The sequence below is a fragment of the Macrosteles quadrilineatus genome, unplaced genomic scaffold (assembly GCF_028750875.1).
Source record: "Macrosteles quadrilineatus isolate MER2022 unplaced genomic scaffold, UCM_ALF_1.0 Scaffold_1__1_contigs__length_201487025, whole genome shotgun sequence".
In the NCBI taxonomy this organism is placed as follows: domain Eukaryota; kingdom Metazoa; phylum Arthropoda; class Insecta; order Hemiptera; family Cicadellidae; genus Macrosteles; species Macrosteles quadrilineatus.
Genome location: NW_026542594.1, coordinates 36452424 through 36479948, shown reverse-complemented (window position 1 = coordinate 36479948; position 27525 = coordinate 36452424). Strand labels below are relative to the sequence as shown.

The window sequence follows — 27525 nt, the reverse complement described above, 5'->3', positions numbered from 1 at the left end:
TTTAAAATGATTGACTATTTATTAACTTATGGAACATTTTAAAAATTGATTTATTTTAAACCTAGTTAGAGGACTTAAGCCCCAGCTCTAATAGGTGGAGAAACCAAAATCGCTCCATCACCTCGTACAAACAGCATCGGGATGTTTCGTTTTGTTGTTTTGTAGATCTCTTCATAAGTTTCTTCATCTATCTCGACTGTGGTCACAGTTTCTTCTACCTCGCCCAAAACCATGTTCAAATGTTGGTCATACGCCTGAAAGCAAAGTGACAAATGTATTTAAGTTTTGAAATCTTCATCGTAGGAAACCTGCAGGCTAAGCACATTTTTACAAAAATAAAAATGCAACAGCGCTGACTAAACTAGTTAAAGAGTAAAGCTACAGCTCCGAGGATATGTATAGAACGATCCCCACTTCGATATTGTCCTAGGATTCTGCCCCGTGGGCTTTCAAAGTTCTGAGGTGATTGATGTAATATCTTGACATTGATTTTGTATCTTAGGTAGCCTAACTAAGTGTTTACAGTCTGAGTTAACAAAAACTTACTATTATCAAGTTAAGTAATACAGTACAATTTTGTTTCTAAATTAAATGGTAGATTTAGTGAAACAATTTTTAAGCCATTTTTAAAGAACAGATAATGTCTCTTATGCATACTGACCCCATTGCAAGGCACGGATATAGCTGCTAGTATATAATAATTATGACACTACAGTGCGTTCAAACTGCCGTGGCACCTGACGGATCAGAGACCCTTGACTCTCGCACGCGCACTCACGAGCTTCTGGATCTGACCTGCCCGGCCAGGCAGATTACTCACCACTGGGGCGTCCAGTAAGCATATGCTAATTTTTACCAAATGAAATAACAAATTTTAATAAATTTAAGGGTTATATTCAAAATCTATATAATTAATACGCTCGAACACGAAGTTTGTCGGTTGAACTCCTCCGCCATTTCTTAACCGATTTTATCCATTGACGTCTCATTGGAAAGAGCGTGTCACATAGATTTGCAAACTGGCCTTACATTTTTGAAAAAGTCCCTTGGGCTCTGCCACAGTGGCTTTTAAAGTTGCCATGTTATCCTTATGAAGAACATAATTGTTTACATTTTGATCAGCAGTATAATTTGATTGCTGTTATTTATTTTTCAATTCAACAAAACGCATTGGGTACAATCTACTGATTTTGTTTAAATTAAATATTTACTATTTTAATTTACATTCGTACATATTACAATGTAAAAAATTGAGAAAGCCTGGCCAATTTGAAGTTTATTCCAAGAAATCTAAATGGATAAATTCTTCAAGCCGGAGCGCCTATCTTTGGACCCTAATGATCCCCATTCTGATCGTCAGTAGAAACATTGGAAAACCACTTTCAAGAATTTCATGGAAGAAATATGTGCTGCAGAAAATGATCTACTAAAACTTCAAACTAATTTTGTGGACTACAACATATATGAAATAATCTCAGAGGTTGATTCCTATACTGAAGCTATATCTATTCTTGACAAACTTTTTATAAAGCCTACTAACAAGGTATACAAGGTATATTCTCGTCATCAACTGGCAACTAGAAGACAGGAACCTGGAGAAAATATTGATCAGTATCTTCGAAACTCAAAGAACTTAGTAAAACATGCAACTTTAAATCTGTCACTGCTAATGAAAAGCGTAACGAGTACATAAGAGACGCTTTCATTCGAGGATTAATATCACAGTCCATTCGACAAAGACTTCTTGAAAATCTAACTTTGACTCTTGAAGAAGCTTATAATCAAGCCATTACCTTGGAATCAGCTGAAAATCAGGCGGTTTCATATATTTCAAGCCCTTGTAACTCTATATCTCAGTCAACTCCTAAAAATGTTGATGTTACTGATACAAATGTTTCTTAGGCAACTGTAATTAGTTCAAAATGCAAATTGAAGAAAAATATTTAATGCTTTAACAAACTAACATTCACTACTACACATCAGAACAATAAAAACTCTCTAGTAAATATTATTTTCTCCATGACAACCAGAATCAATAAAAATCATCTAAAGATAAACAAGTAAAAATGTCCACAATATCAAACAGCTGATAACTAATTTATATCACAAGCACACGCCCCCGTGGTGTCAACACCAGCACGACGGACATCAGCAATATGGTGTGGCATACCATCAACCTCTACGCTGGTTTGTGAGAGCTGCCGTGAGACCACACCAGGCTTCCATCTTGTAGTACATAGAGAGTTTTTAGGCTTGACAAAAACAGGTTCATCAGGTGAAAACTCAGTTCTTAGTTGCTCATCGTCACAATTTACAGGTTCGCCCTTACACCGCCACCTGTAGCAGAACAATTTAGAGCTTGGTGCCGACTCTTCATACAAATCTTCTTTTGGTGTTAGATTATACCAATATACTATTTCTTGAACACTTCTTCTGGTTCTTGTTGCCATTCTCTTTATCGTTCTATGGTTTCTTTCAACGATTCCATTGCCGGACGGACGGTTTACACACCTAAAACGACGGATAACCCCCCATTCCTCACATATTTGTTCAATTTGTTCACATCTGAATGTTGCACTATTGTCCATTAAGGGTGTTCGGCCCATTTTTTTAAATATTTAATTTTAATTTTTTTTCCTTACCAATTCATTAAGCTATTAATAAGAATGGAAAAAATGGTTTTTAAAATTTTTTCCCCCATTTATTAAGTGAGATATAGTGCTTTAAAGTGTACTCTCCTTTTACCGTTAAACTCAAGAACGGATGTAGACTGAGACACCAAAAATTACAAAAACCATTGTTTAATGCCCCTTAACTTCATGAGCTGTTTCAATTTTCATAAAAGCTATAAATAAAAAATGTGACATTTAAAAAAAAAAACACTACAATTATGCGGTTTGTGGTATTGCAACAAAAATTATCTCATAAGACGGACAACTAATGGAAGTATGAATAAAAAATTAATTACATAAAAAAACTTAAACGGTTTAGGGATGTAATGGTAAACAAAATATTGGAAAAATACAGTGGCGAGGCGTTGCGTGTGTGTACAGTGCCCAGACGCGCACTCACGGCGCGCGGGCGCACACCCGTCCCTCCCCGTTCCCCCGCGCCTACACCACTCTCACCTCGTTCCCGCGCGCTCTTCTCAACAACTAACTGTCTACCTGTCACCGGCCACGTGTTCGAGTTGCGTACGACAGTTTGTGTTTGTTGTGCAGCGATTGTTTGGTACCTTAGTGTTCAAGCTTTCATATATTTTTGAAAACGACTTTCCGTTCTCAATTCGCCCTCTATCAATGACCTGTGTTGCCTGTACTGTACAGCGAGGCATTTTGAGAAGGAGAAAACCGACCGAAATTATTACGGTGTACATTGTTTCAATGAGGGTGGTTTAATTATTATTAAGGATATTAGAACTGATAACGTAATCCTACTAATATTATAAATGAGAAAGTTTGGATGTATGGATGTATGTATGTTTCTGACAAGTAAACGCGAGAAATACTGGACGGATTGGGCTGAAATTTGGCATGATGATAGCTAACATTCCCGATTAATATATAGGCCTATTCTTATCTCAAAATTCCTTTAGGGCTCCGCCCCAGTGGCTCTGCAGTTCCCCATGTTAACCTTATGAGTATCATATATTTTAAAAAGTGACAGGTTTTTTATATAACGATTCTGAATCAACCACTTAACGGATTCTCATGATTTTTGTGTTGAAAGAAAAATAATTTTGAGAACTAGGGAATGATGTATAGTTATATAGTTATAGTTATAGTTATAGTTATAGTATAATTTGTATATAGGGAATGTCGAAGCCATAATTTTAGTTTAAGTCGTCAGTTTTTTTAAAAATTAAGTTTACAATTTTTTGAAGTCTAGCAGTTACTGTATACCTGTATACAAATCAAACCTCGCGAGTTTTCAAAAGAAAGCTTATTCCATCAACAAGTGACCAGTTCTTTTGCTCAAACGAATATTATTTTACTAGGTGAAACCCGTCGAAATCGACGGTTACTTTCAAGGCTTACGCTAATTCATCTAACTGCGATAAATTGAGTGAAATTATACATATTTTGAGCATTTAGAGCATATTTTGAGAAATTGGTTTTGGGGTTACTGTTAAAGCTGGAATTACTAGAAATGGGGGATGTCAGTTAGTGGTCTCAGCCTTATCAATTACATAAAGTTATCAATATAATCTTTCTACGGAATGTTAGGTGTAGTGGAATAAACTTGAAGTAATGTTGGCTTTTATTCTTGAACTGTTATTGGCCTCCTAATTTATATGGCGTGCAGCTTCATTGGCAAAAAATAATGCGAAATACATAGTAATGTAGCATTTCCAAAAAGCAAAAAATAATGTAAATTGTCTGTTACGTAAATGTTGATGCATACATTGTGAATCGACGTATCTTATAAAGTATGATGTGATCTAGTTTGAAATAAATACGACTTTTCGTCATGACAGTAGCTGATAAAATAGTATTTACTCATTGTGCCATTTTTACAGCCAAAATGTCGTTTTATTTTCAATAATGTAACCAAACCAGTGGGCCACGGTCCGTAATGTAGGCCACAGTAAATAATTTGTCCACATAGGTACCATTTTAGGCAAGGTTTCTGTGTTTGGATGTTATTAGAAACGGTAAGAGCACAATAAAATTCTACTGCGGATGAATTTTCTTTTGGAGAAATATAAGCCAATTTATAAATGTCACAATGCGAGTTTGAGCATTTTGTAACTATATTATACGGGTAAGTTACATAGATTTTTAGGCTGCTCAGTGCACTTTAAGAATATATAGTTTAGAGATAAATTAAATGGTTTTTGTTGCCGAGTAGCGCTAGTAAACATGCACAACCCTTCTCGTTAGTCTAATAACATTCAAAGGCTCTCTAAGATTTCAAGTTCTTATTTATATACATATCTGTACATTATTATGTTTTCCCTAAGCTGAATGAATACATCGAAGTAACCTCTCTGAAAAGTCTGCAGTGACTAATTGTATTGCGGTCATATTGATTATGGAAGAGGCAGGTATGCGATTGAATTGGAAGGTGATATCGTTTACTAGGCCTATACCAATGAATACATCTTTGTGTATTTATTGCCTATACACTTCTCAATTGATAATTACTCTACTGTAGGCTGCAATAAAATTTGTCTTTAAACGTGTAAGCTAGATGTTCTGAATTATACAGTTTTAACTGGCTACTCCCGTACATAGAACGGGCTAACACTTCGTTTTGCTTATTTTTAATTCAGGATTATTCAGAAAAAAAAAATAATTTTGACTTTATAAATATACCCAAAAAGAGGTTTAGTATTACGAAATATCCAAAGGCAAATAACAAAATATCTGTGTGACTTATTTTTAAATATTAATATTTTTACTGTAACAATATTAGAGCCAGTCTTTTAAAAACAGATTAATTATTGACATATTGATATTATGTATTACTATAACAGTAAGCGCAAACACCAATCAACACAAGATAGTCAATTTGTGTCAGTTAGCAATGTGATTTGGTTTAGGGTTGCTAGCCCGCACCACGGATACGACGGTCCGTGCCCGTTCTAGGCCTCGCGTATACGAGAAGCAGTGGTGCAGTGTGCGGCTAGAGGAGGGGTGAGGGGGGACAGCTCAAACACACACCTACAGCGCTGCCTCCAAACGGACATCCAAGCGCGCGCGGTGGCGACTTGTAGAACTACTGCTCCTCACCTTTAGACTAGCCTGGCGGCCAAACGGCCTTAATAGTTCTTGGGGAGACCTCGTTCTGAAAACAGTTCAAGTAAGATTTTCACTACCTGTTCTTTAGTCTCACTTGGGATCCGTCGCCAAATGCAAAACCGACTCGGACCACAATCTATAATTGTAAGAAATTTATATGACCCATAGTGAGTAACATCAATCGCAAGCCTGTGCCAATTCTTGTCGCAATCCAAGTGCCCCGGCTTTCATTTTATGGGGGATGGATCAACAGATAAACATTCTTTGCATGATTTCACTACGCAGTCAATGTCCTGTTTGCTAAACTCAACGTCCGGGTAACAACGCCTGACTGTGAAAAGAGTCCGATTAACACCAAAGTGATGCAGACCATGGATTCTTTTGACCAACTTTTGTTTATCCCCATCCTCTTCTTCACCCATCATTGCAATACTGGTCTTTTCCTCCTCTCTTGCCAACCACTTTTTAGAAACTCTTGTCAGGCGATCTGCTTTGTTAAATTGCGATTTAACCAGATCCATCCTGACCTTAAGGCCACATTCTGATATGAGGTCTTTTAACAAACCCAACCGTCTTCTTACAAGAGCTTCACCCATCCCATGTGTTTTAATACGTCGGTCTCCTGTTAATATGGATGTTACCCAAGCATAAACGGTGGCCGAATCTGTGACCAAGTATAACTCCTTTAAATTCCATTTCAAAGCTAAATTCACTCCTTTCAACAAAGCCTCTAACTCAGCTAAGTTAATATGTGCTGAATCATCTTCTTTCCTTAGCCAAGACGCATCCTCAACTATTTCACCATCAATTTCAATGCAAATACCGATCGCCAAGCTGCTAGCATCACACCACACAGTTCCTTTATCACTAGACGACACTGCCCATTTTCCAAACACAGGATCCTTCTCTTTTACGCTTTCCATTATATCTCCTAACATCATCTTGATTCGGTTGCCCACCACATCGTCCCATTTCAAATCTGTCAATTGCCTCTTAAGAAAACACAAGGAGTACACATCCCTCTTGGTATCAATTTTAACCAAAGCTTTCATCTTGTTGTCTCTGGTCCACATCAACTTGCCATCTCTTTTTGAAATGTTAAGCCCCAAAACCCTACTTCCATCAAGTGGCTCCACTGGTTTCGCTGACAGCCCATATTTTTCCAACAACTCCTTTACTACCTCACCGTCAACAATGTTTTCATTCACCACTATGTCGTCAACATAAGAGTCCGTAGCACTTCGGACTATTGGGTCCATTGACAGCACTTTATTAACAATTTTGCTCATTATTTTCGGTGCAACATTGAGACCAAACCCGAGTCGTGTTAGACAATAATTTTTATCCTTAAAACGGACCACTTGGAATTTCCATAAATGAGGAGCAATATGGATTTGGAGATAGGCCTTACGAAGGTCGATAGTACTCACATGTTCTCCCAGCTTTCTCCACATCCTTAGCTTTTCCCAACAAACTTCACTCTCTGCTGTATGGCTTGATACATACTGATTTAATTCCCTGTAATCCATTACAGGTCGCACTTTGTCTTTGTTATGTTGTACGACCGCCATTAAAGGAATTAAGCCATCAAACTCTCCATCATAAGGCTGGAGCCAACCGTCTCTTATCCAATCATGCACTTCAGCATCAAACGCCTCCCTTGCCTCGTTGGAAATTGAGTATGAAGGTACTTGGTTATTTATCTTAGGTGTTTTACCGCTATATTTCCAATTCCATTCAACAGTTCATTTTCCATCAACAAATTTCGCATTGAAGTCACAATCATTAATAGCGATCTTGTCGTTGCCATTCTCCGAGGTTTCCTTCACGCACAACTCCTTCTTGGCCTCAGCCATCGCTCCGATACCAACGTCCCTAAACGTAACAGTGCCATCTCCATCAATAGTGACACCTCCCATTGCAGTCACTGCATCCATCCCTAGAAGCATCTGATACCTTGGCAATACACTGGCAACCAAGCAACTCAGTGTGAGCGGAACACCTCTTATCAAAACTTGTAACATACATGTCATGTTACACTCAACTGATTCCCCATTCATCATTATAATCCTTTGACTGACTGGCTTCAGTTCTACTCCATATTTCACTAAACTAGGTGACACAATGCTCCTTTAACAACCTGAGTCCAGCAAGGCACAGCATTTAAAACCCGACACACTTATTGTTAATGTAGGGAGTTACAATACCTAATACCTACCTTCACCAAATACCTATTCGGAATGAAGATAAACCATTCACTGCATTTGAAGCTAATGGGAGACTTTACCAATACACTAGAATTCCTTTCGGCGTAACTAATGGTGTGGCGTGTTTTCAAAGAACTATTTACCAGATTATAGAAACTGAAAATCTACTAGACACGTTTGCTTATCTGGACGATGTAACTATTTGTGGTCGTAGCCAAGCAGAACACGATCAAAACCTACAGAGATTCATGGAAGCAACTAAAAAGTATAATCTTACCCTGAACAAAGAAAAATCTAAGTTTTCGTTGACCAGCATTCCAGTTCTGGGGTATATTGTAGAAAACATGTCCATGCGTCCTGATCCTGACCGCTTGCAATCACTCTTGAATTTCCCCGTTCCAACTGATAATGCAAGCCTTAAAAGAGCTCTTGGCATGTTGTCCTATTACGCAAAGTGGATTCCTAAATTCTCTGAGAAGGTTCATTGCCTTACTACAGTCAAATCATTCCCAGTAGGCAGTAAAGAAATATAGGCTTTTAAGACATTAAAAGAAGAAATAGCGAACTCCAGTATGTCTGCAGTTGAAGAGAATATTCCATTTACTGTAGAAACAGATGCATCAGAATCAGCTATAGCGGCTACCCTTTCACAAGCTGGAGGGCCAATATGTTTCTTTTCAAGAACCCTAACTAAGAGTGAACAATATCTACCTGCTGTGGAAAAAGAGGCCCTCGCAATATTCAATTCAATACAGAAATGGAGGCATTCCTGATTGGAAGACTATTTAAATTAATTACAGACCAGAAATCTGTGTCCTATATGTTCAATCAGAAACACGCGGAAAAGGTTAAGAACAAAAAGATTTTAAAGTGGCGATTGGAACTAGCACCTTTCTCTTACGACATAGTGTACCGTTCTGGCAAGGAAAACGTAGTAGCAGATATATTTTCACGAGTTTCATCTTCCATCTCTTGTAGAGATTTCGAAAACTCCGTAGAATTCATTGTGAAATTGGACATCCTGGAATAGTACGGATGGTTCATTTCTTAAAAGGTAAAAATCTCCCTTACTCTATCGAAGATGTCAGGCGAATGACCTCTTCGTGCTCTGTTTGTGCGGAAGTGAAACCTCGGTTTTGCCAAAAAACCCCATCAACACTCATCCATGCAATGGCTCCTTTCGAGAGACTTAACATTGATTTTAAGGGGCCAATACCATCTGTGACTAGGAATAAATATATACTGACGGTTGTTGATGAGTTTGCAAGATATCCGTTTGCTATTCCTTGCTCAGACACATCAGCATCTTCTGTCATCAAAGCACTTACATCAATCTTCAACATCTTTGGTATGCCTGCTTTTGTCCACTCCGACCAAGGTTCTGCTTTCATGTCAAAAGAACTGAGTGATTTCTTACACTCTAAAGGAATCGCCACTAGCCGATCTTCACCTTATAACCCTCGAGGTAATTCTCAAGCTGAGCGATATAATGGAACGATTTGGAAAACTGTATCTCTTGTTCTGAAAAACAAGGGACTGAAGACAGAACAGTGGGAGTATGTTTTGCCAGAAGCTTTGCATTGTATACGCTCGTTACTATGTACAGCTACGAATGAGACCCCACATGAATGTCTTTTCAAACACCAGAGACGATCATTTTATTTCACCTCTCAACCTCAATGGCTCATGAATCCAGGACCAGTATTAGTGAGAAGGTATGTAATAATTAACAAATATGAACCTTTAGTGGAACAAGCTCAGCTGATAGAGGCTAATCCAGACTATGCTCTCATCAAGTATAGAGATGGTAGAGAGGCTCTGGTTTCGGTGCGACATCTCGCTGTTCCCCCTGAAGCTATCCAACAAGAGGATGAGCCAGTGACTTCGGAAAATCCCAGTCAAGAACTAGATCCTGTTCTTCAAGACCTGAGACGTGAATCAAACCTGCTTCAACCTGAAATTGGGAACTAAACCTGCGTTGTTCCACTAGAGTCCGAAGACCTCCCACCTATCTAAGGGATTACATTAAAAAAAAAAGATGGGGTGAATGTTATGTAATATGATTTCTATTGTACTGTCAAATATTTCTTCAGCTGTTTTGTTTATGTATGTAATGTTTACAGTTTTGTGCAATTCTCTCATGTAAAATGTAGCTGATTATTAAGTTTTTTTTTTTTACATTTTATTTCATTTACAATCAGTTTAACAAAAATAGAACAATAAGCAAATATGATAAAATTTAAACATAGTAGTTAGTCTTTATCCAACAATAAAGCTAACACACAAACTTTGCATATTGGTACAAATTTTAAAGTCCATAAATTTCTAAAAACGACTACTCAGGTCCAAAACATAGCATCTTTTCAATCTATATACACAGTTGCTGTTGTCCAACAAATTTAAAGCAAGGTAGTTGGTATGGTACTCTAATTTCTTTAAGTATTTGGCACTTAACCTTGAATTTTCTTCTTTGACCGTTGGGGTTCGACTGTCCCTATGGAGCACTTCGCTATTAACGAACCATGGTGCCTGGAGAATGTGCCTTAGAACTTTAGATTGGAATCTTTGGATGATGTTCAGATTGGATTCACTGGATGTCCCCCACAGTTGGATACCGTACGTCCATACTGGTTTTAGAATAGTTTTATATAAAAGTAATTTGTTTTCTGTTGTTAATTTAGAATTTTGATTTAATAGCCAAGAAATATTTTTAAATTTTAAATTTAACGAAATTCTCTTGTTCCAGATGTGGCTTTTCCAAGTGAGTCTTCTATCAAGGGTCAAGCCCAAGTATTTAACCTCATTGCACTGTGGGATTTGAACGTTGTTTAGGGTAACTGGAGGACACGTGTCTAATCTTGTTGTAAAGGTTGTATGGACTGATTTACTCTCATTAACTTTGATCCCCCATTTTTTTAGCCAATCGGAGATATCATCGAGTCCAGTCTGCAACATTTGTGAAGCTATAACAGGGTTTTCATGAGAGGCTATAATAGCAGTATCATCAGCGAAGGTTGCAATTTCGACATTAGGATTTTCAGGGAGGTCCGCCGTGAACAATGTGTAGAGAACGGGGTCCAATACACTTCCTTGGGGAACTCCTTGTTATTAAGTTGAATAAAACCATATAAATTTGGTTTTTAAACATTTCTTTTCATAACAATCATTCCAAATACAAATGTAATAGAGGAAACAAGCAATATGATAATATGGCAAAGAGTATCAAACAGACACCAAAAATGCAAAGAGTGTCAGCACATAAAGAGATATACGAACTCATGAAAATAGACTCATGCTGGCGGACTGATCACGCTACTCATTTAACCTAATGTTATTTAAATAGATTTAAGTGACAAAATAAAAACAGGAAAATTAAAATTAGCTTAGTCTACAGGTTTGCTGTGGCGGGGGTATTTATATATAAAAGCTGTTTAGTAAGTTTTGTTTATTATTGTGCATTTATTACAAAGCAAACCTTGATGCTTGCTCTGTAATAACAGCACTAGGCCTAATGCCCCCCCTGCGGTTTCGGGGTTAGAATAGGATCGCAGCCCTCCTGGGCTTGTCGTAAGAGGCGACTAAAAGGGTGACTGACGTCCTCACTGGGAGTCCCTGGGAGTGCCCCTGTTGTGTTGCAGGGGTTGATGTGTGCTCTGCACTGCCGATGGGTATTCCCAGTGTGTCGTGAGGAGCCAGCCACTTCGGTCCTTGGTCAGGAAGTGCGGCATGGATGCAGAGGTCGGGCTCTGCATTGCAACAGGCGACCCCCGGCACGTCAGGTATCCGGTGCTAGGCAAACGGAGGTCGGGCCCCGGGGAACTGGGGTAGGGGATTGTCCCCGAGGGTATACCCGCTCCTGACTAAATCCGGGCCGTCTCTTGCCGCACGATGCGCTGGTAAACACATGTATGGCTTGTCAAAACCCCCCACCCAACACATTATTTAACAGCAGCTCAAATGAGCAAAAATCGAAGTCGGAAAAGGAGTGGAGCCCTTTTGGGCGTAGCTCCAAGGTCAAGAGGTCGCCACCAGCGAACAACGTTAAGGCAACTCCACCGCCTGCAACCTTTAAGGGCTCAAATGAGTTCCCCCACTAAGATCTCCTTTGACAAGTGGAGAAGGAAAAGTAGACGTTGAACCGGCGTTGACGGGAACCCTCCTGGAAAGTACAGCGCCGAAAATCAGCCCCCAGAGGTCGGATCCCGAACTTCAGCGTTACCGTCAACAATACGACGATGCTGATGAGGAGGAGTCTGACCTCCTGGTAGAGATGATGGACCTCATCAATAATATGGAGGGAACCTTGAAGCTCCGGACCAACGTAAACCGGTCAATCAAGGACGGTCTCCCAAAGGTGAAGGATCGGGTTGCCCGAGTTCTCGAAATTAAAGGCTTGATGAGACAGGCTTTAGTTAATGAATGGGAGCTTGTGAACCAAGTTTTAGCCCCTAAACTGAACGACAAGGGCGGGAATCAAAGGAAACGGGCAAGGAGCTCACCAGCGGAGAGCCCCGATCTTCCTGAATTGGCCAATCAGCCTCTGTCAGATGTCGAGCAGAAGGTCGAGGACAGGGCCACCCAGATGACACCCCCTACTGAGCACACTCCAGCTCTAAAGAAGCGCCCTCAGCAAACCAGGGAGCTTGCCTCTCTCCCAACAGTTGACGGAAGCAGCTCTATGAACTCTGCTGTGGCACCATCAAATGTGGGTAACTGGGAGAAGAGGCTTTCCCGCAAAGAAAAGAGGAAATTGAGACGAATGGAGGCTGTCTCTAACAAAGAACCTGCAGCAAGAGATCGAAAGATTGCTGACCCTGCTCCGGCGAGGGAGGTTCGTGGAAAGGCCCCCCCCTGTTTCAAAGAAACCCAGGCCGAGAAAGCCCAGGGCTGAGGCAATCCTGATCAACCCCTTAGGGGGGCGCTCTTTTGCTGAAGTCTTGGGTCGACTCAAGTCTAAGGCCAAGCCAGAGGAGACGGATACGATTGTTAAGTCAATCAGGTGTACCCAGAATGGGAAAGTTCTCCTCGAGCTGGGGAAATCTGGTGACCGAGTGGCTTTTGCTGCAAAGGTCAGAGAGGCTCTGGGGGACCACGGTACTGTTCGGGAACTCGAGCCTAGGACCTCGGTGGAGATCCGGGACCTTGACGGTCTTTCGACTGAGGCTGAAGTCAGGGAGGCTATCAACAAGGCCATCCCTGATATCCAAAATGCCGACTCCCTTAAAGTATGGCTTACGCGGCCCAACCGCAGCGAGCAACGCATAGCTATCGCTGAAATGCGAAACCAAGATGCCAGCAAGCTGCTTAATCTCACACACCTGAGAATTGGATGGGTCAATTGCAGGCTCAGACGGAGGGTGGTTGTACCGCGATGCTTTCGTTGCCTCGGGTTTGGTCACTCTTCCCGAAACTGTAAAGGACCCGACCTATCCAAGAATTGTTTCAGGTGTGGCGGCTCGGGCCACAACAGGAAGAACTGTACCGCAGCAGAGCGTTGTTTTCTCTGCGCAGAGAAAGGCCAAAAGGACGCCTCATTAGGTCACATTCCAGGGGCTGGGCGATGCAGTGTTTTCAAGGATGCACTCGACCTTGAGAAGGCTAGGTCTAGGAAGTGAGGATTCTCCAGGGTAACCTTGAGAGGTCCAGAACGGCTGACTCCCTCTTAGATCAGCTGGCCCAAGAGATCGGTGCGGACACCCTTCTGATCAGCGAGCAGTACCGTGACAGGGACCCACACTTCTGGTTCCCAGATTCTCTTGGTACTGCCGCTTGTTGGGTTCGAAACAGCACGGAAGCACCAGTGCGAGATCACGGACGCGGCCGAGGCTTCGTTTGGGTCAGGTGTAGGGACGTCACGTTTTTTTGTGTCTACCTTACCCCCAACGAGCCAATTCGGGAATTCCGTCTGAAGATTGACCGCTTAGAAGACAGTGTACGGGGTACCGTTGGGCATGTTGTTGTTGCTGGTGATTTTAATGCGAGGGCTGTGGAGTGGGGTATGACCTCTACAAACTCCCGGGGGAAATACATCCTGGACTTTGCCGCCAGGGCCGGACTTGTCGTCTTAAACGAGGGCGACACGCCTACTTTCCGGCGCCCCGGCATGAGAGGTACGATCCCCGATATCTCCTTCTCGTCGGAATCACTACTGACGGATCTCCAACTGGAGAGTCATCGAAGACCTCACGGCAAGTGATCATCAGTACATCGTTTTTGATATACTGGATGAACACCATAATCAGGCGCCTGTATCACGATCTGGACCACGCCGATGGAATACGGACAAGCTGGATGTTGAGAAGTTCACTGACGTAATCTCACGGGGAGCGCTGGTGAATTCTGCTGCACCTGTTGACGCCGAGGCATTGGTAACGTCCACGATGGAACTGGTTGTCTCGGCTTGTGACCAGGCCATGCCACGCAGGGGACGCCGTCGCGATAAGCAAGCTGTGTACTGGTGGACTTTAGAGATCTCGAACCTTCGGAAAGCTTGTCTGTAAGCCAGACGTGCCGCTATGAGGGCCAGAAGATTCCCGGATTTCGAGGCTAAGTCAGCGGCTTATAGGGCTGCGAAGAAAGCTCTTCGTCGGGCTATCATCAGGAGCAAGGTTAGCTGTTGGAGGAGGCTTCAGGAGGATGTTGACTCTGATCCTTGGGGACTGGGCTACAAGGTTGTAACCCAGAAACTCGGCGCCCGATCACCACCTTCCGTCATGGAGGGCACCACCATGGACAGGATCGTCACCGCCCTCTTTCCGTCTCATCCTCGGCGGCCTTCGACAATGGCGAGGTAGGGGACATTCCACTCTTTAGCATTAAAGAGCTGGAATCATCTGTCCTCTCCCTGAAAAATAGAAAAGCACCTGGTCCTGATGGTATTCCCAGTGAGGCTCTCAAGAAGGTATTCTCAGTTAACCCCCTCTTACTGCTGAGAATGTACAACACATGCCTGTGCGAAGGGGTTTTCCCAACTCCTTGGAAAAGGGCTAGGCTTGTGCTAATCAGCAAGGGGAAAGGTGACCCGAATATGCTGTCATCTTACAGACCCCTGTGTATGTTGGATGTGGCCGGAAAACTCTTCGAGAAACTGATCCGCTGCCGCCTGACATCTGCCGTGGAAGCTGCCGGAGATTTGTCTCCTTGTCAGTACGGCTTCAGAAAGGGTCGGTCAACAATCGACGCGATATCCGAGGTACACAGAGCGGTAGAGCGTGCCGAGAGCTTCAATCATTACTCTCGCCGTATCGTGCTTCTTGTTACGCTAGATGTCAAGAATGCTTTTAACTCGGCGAGATGGGTCGATATGTTGAGCGCGTTGAGGAACAGCTTCCGCGTACCAGCATATCTGTTGAGGCTGATCGAGGACTACCTGCGCTGCAGAACTCTTAATTACGAAACTAAAGATGGTTCGCGGACGATGGATGTTACTTCCGGTGTCACGCAAGGTTCGATACTCGGCCCAGATTTGTGGAACGCTGCCTACGACAGCCTTCTGAGATCTGAGATGCCAGAGGAGACCGTTTTAGTTGGGTACGCCGATGACGTCGCAGCCCTCATTGCTGCACGCAACGTTGAGCTAGCCCAACTGAAACTGAACCAAGTCATGCGCGTTGTAAACGCCTGGATGACTGATCATGGTCTGACACTCGCTCTGAGCAAGACAGAGATCGTCATCCTCACGAAAAAACGGATTGAAACCATCGTTCCGCTACGAGTTGGGAACGTAGTTGTCCAAACCACGCGAACCGCCAGGAGTGTTGCTGCTCTTAGTAGGCTTATGGCCAATGTCGGTGGTCCCCGGTCCAGCCGTAGAAGACTACTGATGTCTGCAGTCCAGTCCGTGCTTCTCTACGGCTCTGAGGTGTGGGCAGACGCGCTTAACAAGGAGGCGTATAGGTTGAGGCTCGCACGAGTGCAGCGTCAGGCGGCACTCAGGGTCGCTTCCGCGTACCGTACGGTGTCCGAACCGGCCGTTTTGGTGATCGCTGGAGTTATCCCAGTCAAACTCTTGGCAGCGGAGAGGAAGGCAATCTACCAGAGACAAGGCTACATCGGAAAGGACGCTGCAAGAACAGAAGAGCGCTCCCGCACTTTTCAGATGTGGCAAGAAAGCTGGGAAAGGGAGACTCGAGGACGTTGGACTGCCAGACTCATCAGGCAGGTCCAACCGTGGGTAGAACGGCGGCACGGTGAGGTTGACTATTACCTCACGCAGTTCTTGTCAGGTCACGGCTATTTTCAGTCGTACCTGCACTTGATGACCAAAACGAATTCACCTGACTGCATTTACTGCCCATGCATTCCCAACGACGCGGAACACACTTTTTTCCACTGTCCACAATGGGATATGCTTCGCCAGGAGGCCATTCAACATCTTGGGGTGCTGTCGATTGAATCGATCTGTGAGACCTTGCTGAAGGGTGAGGACAACTGGGACTGCTGGTCGCACTTTGTCCGGAATGTCCTTCAAGCTAAAAAGAATGATCTAGATCGGAACATAGTCTAGATTTGATAAGAAATAAACGGCTAGACACGGCGTAAGCCCCTCGGGCGTAGGCAAACTCGGCCTAGTTCTGATGAAGTGCGACAAGTGTTCCCAGGCTAGTGTCCGAAGAGTAGAGGAGGTTTTTAGTGGGTAGTCTCTGGGCCTTAAGCCCGTTGGAGTCCCACACTACAGGCTAGCAACCTGTGTGCATAAATGCATTTTCCCACCTCTCCCTACAAAAAAAAAAAAAAAAAAAAAAACTAGGCCTAATGTGATATTTAAAAACGAATAGTGACAGTTTTTGCAAACTTAATAAGATGAATAAATTCCATTTCAATTCATAAAAACTTACATGGAGTCTACCTCTGAGCTCTCGGTCGTTTCTCATCTTAACATAAATCCGCTCATCTAAACTGAGACGAATAAGATCAAGAGGTTCCTTCACACTTACTTGTGCAACCTGCAAAAACAGTAAACAATTAAAAATTACCAGTACCACCCTTAATTTTATGCTATGAAATAGTACATACCTATATTTCATCACTAGGGCCTAGAGTGACTCTTTTCGACCCGGACTCATGTTTTACAAAAAATTGAAAATGAGCGACACTTTTTGCCCGTTTAATGAACTACGGTATATTTTTCGTCTTATTGAACTACCAACAGGGTATTATTTGAGCAAACTATGTTACGAAAATTGAAATAGTTTTCTTTTAAAGATAACCTATCAAAACTACTTACTGTAGCTTCTTTTCAATTTAATTTGCTAATGGAAACAAGCTGCTGTTTTGTAAATGATTCAATCGTTTCGTCTATTACGATTGTATTAGTGTACTATATTATCGATATGTCAAACTACATTTACAATAAGGTAACAATTAACTATCACAACCAATTAAAAAATCAGTACATACTTTTGATACATGCAATTGTTTACCATCAAAATTTACAACTGAGTTGACAACAACTGATTTTTACTCTCTAAGGCCTGAAAACACCTTTTTCTCCTTAGAGAGTAAAATATGCTTCTTTAGACCCGCAACACATGGCTGTTTTTGCTGCAGTATGACGAAATAGTATATTACGTTACTAGTACTGAAAACAGGTGTTTACCGGACGAGTGTGGTCGTTCGCGTGCGAGACAAAGTCGAGTGTGGGGTTACCATAAGAGTCCAGCAAACACATTTTGGACAAGTGACATATGATATTTTATGACAAACTACTGTAAGCTATCTTAACAATAAAAAATCTGTACAAATCCTTATGTATTTCCACCAACCAAAGGACTAATAATCACTACTCATAACCTCTCGTTACCTGTGGTTTATTTATAAACACTCATTGTCAAATATAATCAAGTCAAATAACATCAACTATATGTTGTTGTCCGGTAAAAACTCATTACAGTACAGTAGTACGTAATGAAACCCGATTTGATTAAGCTGGCGGCAAACACTGTTTTCTGGACTAAATCCTTGCATGGGAAGTTCGTGAAAACATATTGTTGTAGTGTGGGGTAAACACCATGCATAGAAAACCTAAACATATTGCAAAGTTTGGTTTGACTAAAATCAGTTATTAACAGATGTTGTTATATTTTGTATGTTTGATGTCATTTTCTCTTTACACTCTCATTTAACCTGAGATATTGAATTGATTCCATTTAGTAAATGGGCAAGATAACTTGTTTGCAAATTCCCCAAGGAAATTAGTGAAGTGTCCATATAAGGAATTAGTGAAGTGCCCATATAAGGGAATAAGCTAATAAGTTACTGTATGCCTACAGGGTGTCTGTCTACCAGTTCACTGAAAGTAAATTTGGGGACTTGTGGTGACCTAATTCTTAAAAATCACTGACATTGGAATGCACATGCTGTGGTACGGAATTTGATTTTCCAACAAATACCAAAGTTAGCTTACCAGAACATAAATATAAAATAAATCATTGAATATAAATCTAAAAAATCTGACAACTAAGTCAAACCAGTGATCTTTGTGTGTCATACGTAATGTCAACATAATGATATTTTGTTAAATAATAATGTTAACTAACAAATATAAAAAAGAGACAGAATAAAGTTGGAGGAAAGCTGAAACCTCCCAGCTAGTATGCCCGTATTGCCCATCCAGATATTAATTTTTTGGTGACCTTAGTCGGAAAATAAGATAGGCTACGTGAATTTCAGTGACTTCCTCTGTGGAGATCAATCCACAACCATTCAAATGTCCCGCCTAGTTAGCTATCTCAAGTCGAGGACCGCTCGCGCATGCGCAGCAAGCAGCAGGTGAGTGGAGTGACCAAACGAACGCCTGTCGTGGGTCTGCGGTCTCCAAGAAAACATGCAGGACTGAATAAGTTGGGAAATGGGGGGACGCCCCCTTGAGGTATTGTGTCGTAGTAATAGTAGTATTGATTAATATGTAACTTCATCTCAGGTAATCAAATTCACTGTCATTTATTTTGTAATTTATTATTGATTATTTATTCAAATGTTAGTTCACGTTGTGTCCAATTGATCTATAAATATTCCATATGTTGAACAATCAAGATATTTCTGAGTTATAAATGCATTAATTGATTAACAATCATCAAAGCTGGCTCTTGGGGCCTGTGAATTGCGGTAAATTGTCTCCTCTGTGTTAAATAATGTGTTCAGTTAACGTATCCAACAAGAACGATTTGGTCAGGAACTTGAATCGCATGACCAGATCACCAAAGTGTGCATAAAGTATGCCACACCTCTAATGAAATCCGGGACTTTTCGGGGACTTTCGTTACTTCGGTTTGGTAGACACCCTTGTAATATTTAGGCTTAGGTCTCATGGTAAGAGCTATACCGATATTTTTTTTTTTAATGCCCCCAGAGGCCAAAAACACCATCCGTTCAAATTCACTAGCTGATTGACCCGCTCTTCACCCTGATAAATTTTTTAACATAAATATAAATTCACCACTTAGAAAATAGGCCTATAGCGCAGATAAAGTTGAGAATTATTATCCATGTCAACATAATGATATTTCTTTAAATAATAATGTTAACTAACAAATATAAAGAGAGACAGAATAAGGTTGGAGGAAAGCTGAAACCTCCCAGCTAGTAGGCCTATGCCCGTATTGCCCATCCAGATATTAATTTTTTGGTGACCTTAGTCGGAAAATAAGATAGGCTACGTGAATTTTAGTGACTTCCTCTACTGAAATCCAGGACTTTTCGGGGACTTTCGTTACTTCGGTTTGGTAGACACCCTGTAGTATTTAGGCTTAGGTCTCATGGTAAGAGCTATACCGATATATTTTTTTTTAATGCCCCCAGAGGCCAAAAACACCATCCGTTCAAATTTACTAGCTGATTGACCCGCTTCTCACCCTGATAAATTTTTTAACATAAAAATAAATTCACCACTTAGAAAATATAGCAGATAAAGTTGAGAATTATCATCCTATGATGGAAATCAACTAAGTAGGCTACCAATTATACGGTATACTTGTCCTAGTACAGTAGGGTAGGCCTACTTTAAAAGTAAAGGAAAAATGTAAAATTTGCTAAAACTAAGTTATGTGCGAGATAACAGGGTGGGGAGATGAGTGGCATTTGTAGGCCTACAGTACCAAATTATTTATTTTTCACCTAATTATTAAAAAGAATATTTTTTCAAAAATTTAAATGAAATTCAGTGTAAAAATAACAAGGATACCGTAACTTAAATAAAAATTTTATTTTTTAAGTAGATAACATAATGTGGGTAAGAATGTACAACCCCCAACTCACCTAAAACACACTTCTTGAAGTGTGAAACTGTGTACAGTAATTACTAATATTGGTTTTTTATTACCTGTCGTCAGTTCCAAATTGTAACTTCCGAACCGTTTACACATTATGACACGTAACACACAACACATAAATAAATAATACATTTGGTTGGATAGGCCTATCATGGGTATGAAACATTGCCGTTACACGATCGGGAACAGACTCTGTTCCTATCCAAGCCTATCCAACCAAATGTATTATTTATTTATGTGTCGTGTGTTAAGTGTCATGTGTGTAAACCAACAACGAAGCTATACAAGCGGATTTTTTAATGTACATTCCTGGACTGTATGCTTGACAATGGCATCTCGCCGAAACATGTAGCATCTACGGAAGTTACAATTTGGAACTGACGACAGGTAATAAAAATCCAATATTAGTCATTATCACAGTTCCGGGGCTACTACAATGAATGTATAATTAATAACTGATGTTGAACATTGATATTCTGTCACAAACCTGCGAAACAAATTACTTGTGTAGGCTGATGAGAGAATCTTACACTACCTATACAAATTGTCAACGAGCCTAGAAGAGTGACAGAAACCTCGGCAAAATTCATTGACCACATTATAGTAGACAAATTTGCCTAGATTGAAAGTGTTGGAGTCATAGACACCCCCAGCATAGTTGACCACAGAGGAATGAGGATGACTGATCATAAAATAATGTAGTAGGCTATTGTTGTATACCTTGTCAGAAAGAGAAAAGGGGTAGAAGCTAATCACATATAGAGATTATTATTCCAAATTCAATGTTGATACTGCACTAGATAAATATAATTGCTGATATTAACTGGAACTACAAACTAGAGTCTCCTGATGAGATAGAGAAATTCATTCCGAACACCGATAATATAGCCTAAAGAAAGTGTTTGATGAGGTTGCTCCTGCTGTTTGTAAGAAGGTAACACGGAAAAAGGCTCCTTGGATAGGCTAAATGAAAAGATTAAATTTTCAATTACTCATTTGTAAAAAATAAGCACCGTAACAAATACTGGAAGACCAGAGATTCATCTGACTGTTGGGTACAAAACTACGAGAAATAGTTATTCAATGATACTAGAGGCCAAGAAAAGATTCTTCTCTAACAAGCTTGGGAAATGTGAAAAATCTGCAGAGATCTAGAATTGTTTGAAAAATGGTGAGATTATAAGCAGTAAGAGAAATAGTAGGCTCCCCCCTGATTTAGATATTAACAGAATAAATGAATATTTCACCAATATGGGATCTGGAAAAGATATAGATATTGAAATACTAAATATATTTTTAAATGATAAAAAACACGGAGATAATGATAGGCTTAATTTCAAACTTATTACAGAAAATTATGTTAAAGAGTCAATGAACTCAATAAATCAAAAGCGCTAGGTGCTGATGATACATCTATAGAAACGATAAAATCTGTTAGTCCATATGCAATAGGAGCAATTACACATTTCCCCTAACAGTTGGAAGATTGCCTAAGTTAAGTGAATCGTCGCCTAAAGTTGCTACGCCAAAAAACCATCCAGCAGCTAAGACCTATCTCTGTGTTACCTGTAATTTCAAAGATACTGGAGAAGATAGTAACCGAACAAATTGCTTTATTTCTAGATGAGATCATATTGTTATTTTTCTGCAAGTTTTATCTGTTTTTCATGAAGTTTGTTCTGCCTCTTTTACTGAAGTTTCACTCGGCTTACTGCATTGAATCATTATTGTTCCTATACTGGTTTTGTTTTTCGAATCTCTCGTTTTGTCAACTTGTTCAGATAGTTTGTTATTTATAGTTGTTACTTATAGTTTGTTATTCATAGTTTGTTATAGTTGTTATTTATCTTTTTATGTCTTGTTATTGAAGTCTTGTTTTCCATTTTTTTTTTCTTTTTTTTTTTGTAGTTAGGTTAGTAACCGTAAGATAAATAAATAAATAAATAATTAAATAAATAACCTAACTTATCGAATGAAATAATCGATATATCGAATAATCTATACATCAATATTTTTCATTTGAATGAGTGTAGGACAGATACTAAAATGCAGCCCTATATAAGTTAAGTTAAGAGAACTGTACCTGTAACTTATATCCCTAAATAATTCACTTAAACCAACCTGTTCGCTGTCTTCAGCCATTTGACTGTAGCCTTCAATTGATTAATTTTATATTGCAATTTAAAAGTACACCGATAATCTGTATTTTGTTAATTGATGGGGTTAGGTTAGGTTTATTAGGTTATGTTTTGTTTAATATTTATTGCCGTTCCCGTTATCCCGTTATTTGGAATGGAAACGGACGGAAAGGTTATGTATGGAGGAAAGGACCAGAGGCAGCGCAAGGCCACACTATTCCACTATTGTGGCCTTGGGCAGCGAGCCAGGGACTTTTTTATTCTTGCCATCAGGATCGCGTTTCGGAGAGGTTCACAGGACAGGAGCCGTTGGTGACGTCTTATTAGTCAGTCCGTTTCCCATATTTCAACTCCATTTTTCCAAGTTTACTTCCGGTCCTGTTGCATAGCAAAATACAAACTAATAACATAGATGGAGTAATATAAATTATTTAATTCGATTTCAGGTTTGGTTAGCTAGTTACTGTAGTATTCTTTATATTGTATACTAGCTGTACCCGCGGGCTTTGCCTCGTTTTACTTCATTAGTGAGCTCGTTCGTATGGCTCAATCACGTCCTGGTTGAAGTTCGTTCGCTACGCTCACTCACCTTTTCGTTGCAAATTAGCCGTTGTCATAAATTTAAAAAAAAATATTAGTGCTGCACCCTGTTGGTAATACTTGTAACTTTAATGCTATTGAACATAACAGAACAGAACCAACTTGTTTAATTGAAACAGCTGTTAAGATTCATTAATTAGATTTAAATATGAGTACTCAAGGTTAACATGGGAAACTCCAGAGCCACTGGGGCGGAGCCCGAGAGTCCGATCAGAATAAAAACAACTTAGTTTTCCTATTTAATGCCTAAAGAATCAGTGTACCAAATTTCAGCCTCCTAGGTAAATGGGAAGTGGGAGAATTAGTGATGATGAGTGAATGAGTACGAGTCAGTGAGGGATTTGCCTTTTATATATATAGATTATCAGCTGTTGTCATTAATTACAAAACAATGTTAACCTTTTCAATTTGCAGTTGTAAATATTACTTTCAATAAAAGAGTTTCTTCAAATGCGTGCTTATTATGAACTCTAATTCAAAGTCACAACAATTACGCTAAACCTGTGTATAACAAAGAACGTAATGTTCCGTTTGCCCTTAGATCTCAGGTTGAGGAAGAACTCAACATTCTTGAATCATCCGGCATAATATCTAAAGTCGATGCTAGCGATTGGGGTTCGCCTTTGGTTGTTATTCCTAAAGAAAAAGGCACAGTGAGGTTATGCGCCGATTACAAAACAGGCGTAAATGATCGTCTTGTTTCATATAATTTCCCGATCAAACACATTCCAGATGTTTTACACTGTTTGCGAGACTCTAAATATTTTTACCTAACCCGCCACGTTAAACTTCCCTATCCCAAGCTACTATACAACTTCCTTACTTCTCGAGTGATGTAAAGTTGAAAAAAAAACTCACTCGGTGATGTAATGAAACCCATTTAAATAAAATTGAGTGGATAACTTAAAAAATATATCTCTATGGAGCCAACGACGTTCAACGCTAGAAATCAGCTGTGTGTTTGAATTTTATTGTTATGCTTTGCAGAATTTTCCTAACCTAGCTTTTGTTTGTAAATGAACGTTACTGTTAGAAGATGAGTGAAATTGATAATGAAGCATATTGCTCGTAACCTCCTGAATATTGTCGGGTCAGGTAAAATCTTGTACGTTAAACGTTACGCAAGAGCGTGTTTACATCACTTCGGTGAATTATGCAACTCGCCTTCGCTCGTTGCACAACATTCACCTGCGTGATGTAAAAACGCTCTTACTACACTTGTAATGTAAATAAATAGCTATTGCAAGCTTGATATTTACAAGGCTTATTTTCACATTCCAGCTATTACTACACACCGCGGTACATACCCTAGTGGAAGACATCAATAGAAATCAATAGAAAAAATCTATTGATATCACTAGATGCTTAGTGATATCAATAGATGTTCATGGATATCATTACAAGTAAATACAAACAAATAGACATCACTGAAAACTTAGTCAATACATATCACTAGACATCTATAAACATAAAATATATCAATATAGATCATTAGAGCAAACAAATCGTTCATTGATATCAATAGAGAATATTTTTTAAATATGTTAGATGTAAATATAAATCAATAGACATCAATACGGGTAAATAAAAATCAAAATATCTCTAAAATGTATCACATATGAGTATTAACAAAATATCAATGTAAAGTGGTTAAGTAATAAAAAGTTTTGTTTTTTTTTTAAGGAAAAACTCTAGTTTTAGGTCATAGACGTTAGCTGAGGTACCTAAAACTCAATATAATTTTAAAATATATCATTTTAAAATTGTTGTAAAACAGTTACAACTTATATTAAAACTAATTTTCTTAAACTTCAAAAAACTGAAAGTAAAACAATTTTAAAATTGTTGTAAAACAGTTACAGCTCGTATTGAAACTTATTTTTTTAACTGCCAAAAACTGATTGCTAAACAATTTTAAAATTGTTGTAAAACAGTTTACAACTTGTATTAAAACTAATTTTCTTAAACTTCAAAAAACTGGTTGTAAAACAATTTTAAAATTGTCGTAAAACAGTTACAGCTCGTATTGAAACTTATTTTTTTTCAACTGCAAAAAACTTATTGTTAATAGCTATTTACCTTACAAGTGTAGTAAGAGCGTTTTTACATCACGCAGGTGAATGTTGTGCAACGAGCGGAAGCGAGTTGCATAATTTACCGAAGTGATGTAAACACGCTCTTGCGTAACGTGTAACGTACAAAATTTTACCTGACCCGACAATATACAGGAGGTTACGAACAATATTTTTCATTATCCATTTCACTCATCTTCTAACAGTAACGTTCATTTACAAACAAAAGCTAGGTTAGGAAAATTCTTCAAAACATAACAATAAAATTCAAGCGCGCAGCTGATTTCTAGCGTTGAACGTCGTTGGCTCCATAGAGGTATATTTTTTAAGTTAAGCACTCAATGTTATTTAAATGGGTTTCATTACATCACCGAGTGAGTTTTTTCCAACTTTACATTACTCGAGAAGTAACGAAGTTATATACATCACGCTTGGGATAGGGAAGTTTAACATGGTGGGTTAGGTAAACATTTTTAAAATTGTTTCAATCTTATATCAACATTGTTGTAATATGAAGTTTAAATCAAAATGTTTTAAAATTGTTATACAACAATTGTAATACAGCTTTCGACAACTTTTAACAATTTTTTTTTCTTATTGGGTTATTGTTAGGGATAAAAATCACTCACAAATTTATTTTTGAATTCCTTATTTCTAGAAATCAATACAAATAAATTGTATTGACACTATTCACATCACCCAAGTAGCAAGAAAACAGTTTGAACTGGTAATAAAACAGTTTTGAAACATGTTAAAGCATACAGGTACATGCTTGAAATGACACAAATGCCATTGAAAAAAAAATCTTTTTCCTACAGTCACCCGATAAAGTTGGCTTCCTTGTACTGTTTATAGTACAGAAAGCTGCTAATTGCTGCATATTTATACTTTGCCGTACGGTTTATACTTTGCCGTACGGTTTATACTTTGCCGCACATCAGGATTCCAACGAAACAACACAAAACAGCGTGGTTCCAGTCTATGCACGTAATCCGTGTACGCTTGGAAATAGGTTGGCAACACTTAAAGATAATTATACTATGAGCAGCTGATTGACTATTATAACTACGATTTAACCTGTCATTTCGTGTTTATAGTTTCGGTATTTCTGAACTTTCTGGACTTTTCTTTTAAACGTTTTTAAAACCTTCCTACGATCTTAATAAACAAGAAAATACCTTTTAAGCATTTTTTTAGGCGCGGAAACCACTTCAAATTACAAAAACATACGGAACTATATTCTCAAAACGCGCAGCACATTTCTTGCCGAGGAAAAATAGCGGAGTGATATGGACGACGGGTAGCCTACTACTTTCTCTAGGGCACCATCTGTGTTGCCAGCTGAACCTAAAAACGTGTTGCATAGTGTTTGAAAGACTAATTATTTATATGCTTTATAGTGACTGTAGGAAAAATATAATGTGTAACACGAGTGAAAAAGGCCTTTGCTGCACTCGAGATCATTCCACACTCGCCTGCGGCTCGTGCGTAAACATTGCTCTCGTGTGCAGCAAAGTGCCACTTTCACCACTAGTTACACAAATAACTATTCCAAGTTAAATTATGAGGCCTAACACAGCTTCTCGCATTCAAAATGGCTATCATTACTTATGCTTTCAAGAAGTGTCCGTGGCATAATGGCTTAGACAATCGGCTACCATGCTGGAGTCCCAGGTTCAAATCACGGGAGCACCAAGAGCTTTTTGCCGAGAATTTTTTTACTTTTTCATTTTTATTTTATTTTTAGTGCATAGTAGATGTGATTCAATGTGTTGAAACAAATTAAAAATTGTTTTTAACAAGCTACAAATTATTTTCAATTAAGCTAATGACTCGGATCCTATTTACTTGTATTGATATGTATTGATGTCTATTGGCCCAAATACCTATATAGATATCAATACGTATCATTATACAGTTTTTGTATTGATATATATTGATCTCTTCCACTAGGGTACTTGATGCACAGACTTAGTTTCGGAATCAAGACCGCGCCTGCCGAATTCAATCGCATTCTAAGCCAAATTCTAAACGGGTTACCAAAGTCTGAAGTTTATTTTGACGACATAATCGTGCACGGTACAACAAAAGATGAATGCTACAATAATTTACGGTTGTGTCTATTCATAGCCATCTCTAGTATATGGTCTATTCCGTCTACATGCAAACGACTTGCATCTAAACAAAGACAAATGCAAATTCTTTTGCGAACAGATTATCGACTATCTTGGTCATGTGATTAACTACAATCAAATTTCAAAAAGTCCAGAAAAGATTAGAGCTGTTTGTAATATGCCTCAACCAAGGAATATTGATGAGGTCCGGGAATTTCTTGGAATGGTTACCTACTACGCTCGGTTCATCCCAGACCTATCTACAAAAGCAACACCTCTTCGACAGCTTCTACAGAAAAATAGAAGATTTAATTGGTCAATAGATTGTCAAACTGCATTTGATTGTCTCAAGGAGGAAATAACATCTAAAAGAGTTCTCGT

The 27525-nt window shown here is 39.4% G+C and overlaps 1 protein-coding gene across 1 annotated transcript; it reads right to left on the bottom strand.

Moving 5' to 3' along the window:
* Window positions 1–22662, bottom strand: LOC128983078 (U6 snRNA-associated Sm-like protein LSm3). Its single transcript, XM_054402235.1, has 3 exons — window positions 22342–22662; window positions 16789–16896; window positions 1–254 (listed from the first exon to the last, which is right to left on the bottom strand). Exons 1-3 carry the CDS (start codon window positions 22360–22362, stop codon window positions 75–77), a joined length of 309 nt encoding a protein of 102 aa, XP_054258210.1. The 5' UTR covers window positions 22363–22662; the 3' UTR covers window positions 1–74.
* Window positions 22663–27525: the final 4863 nt, after the last annotated feature.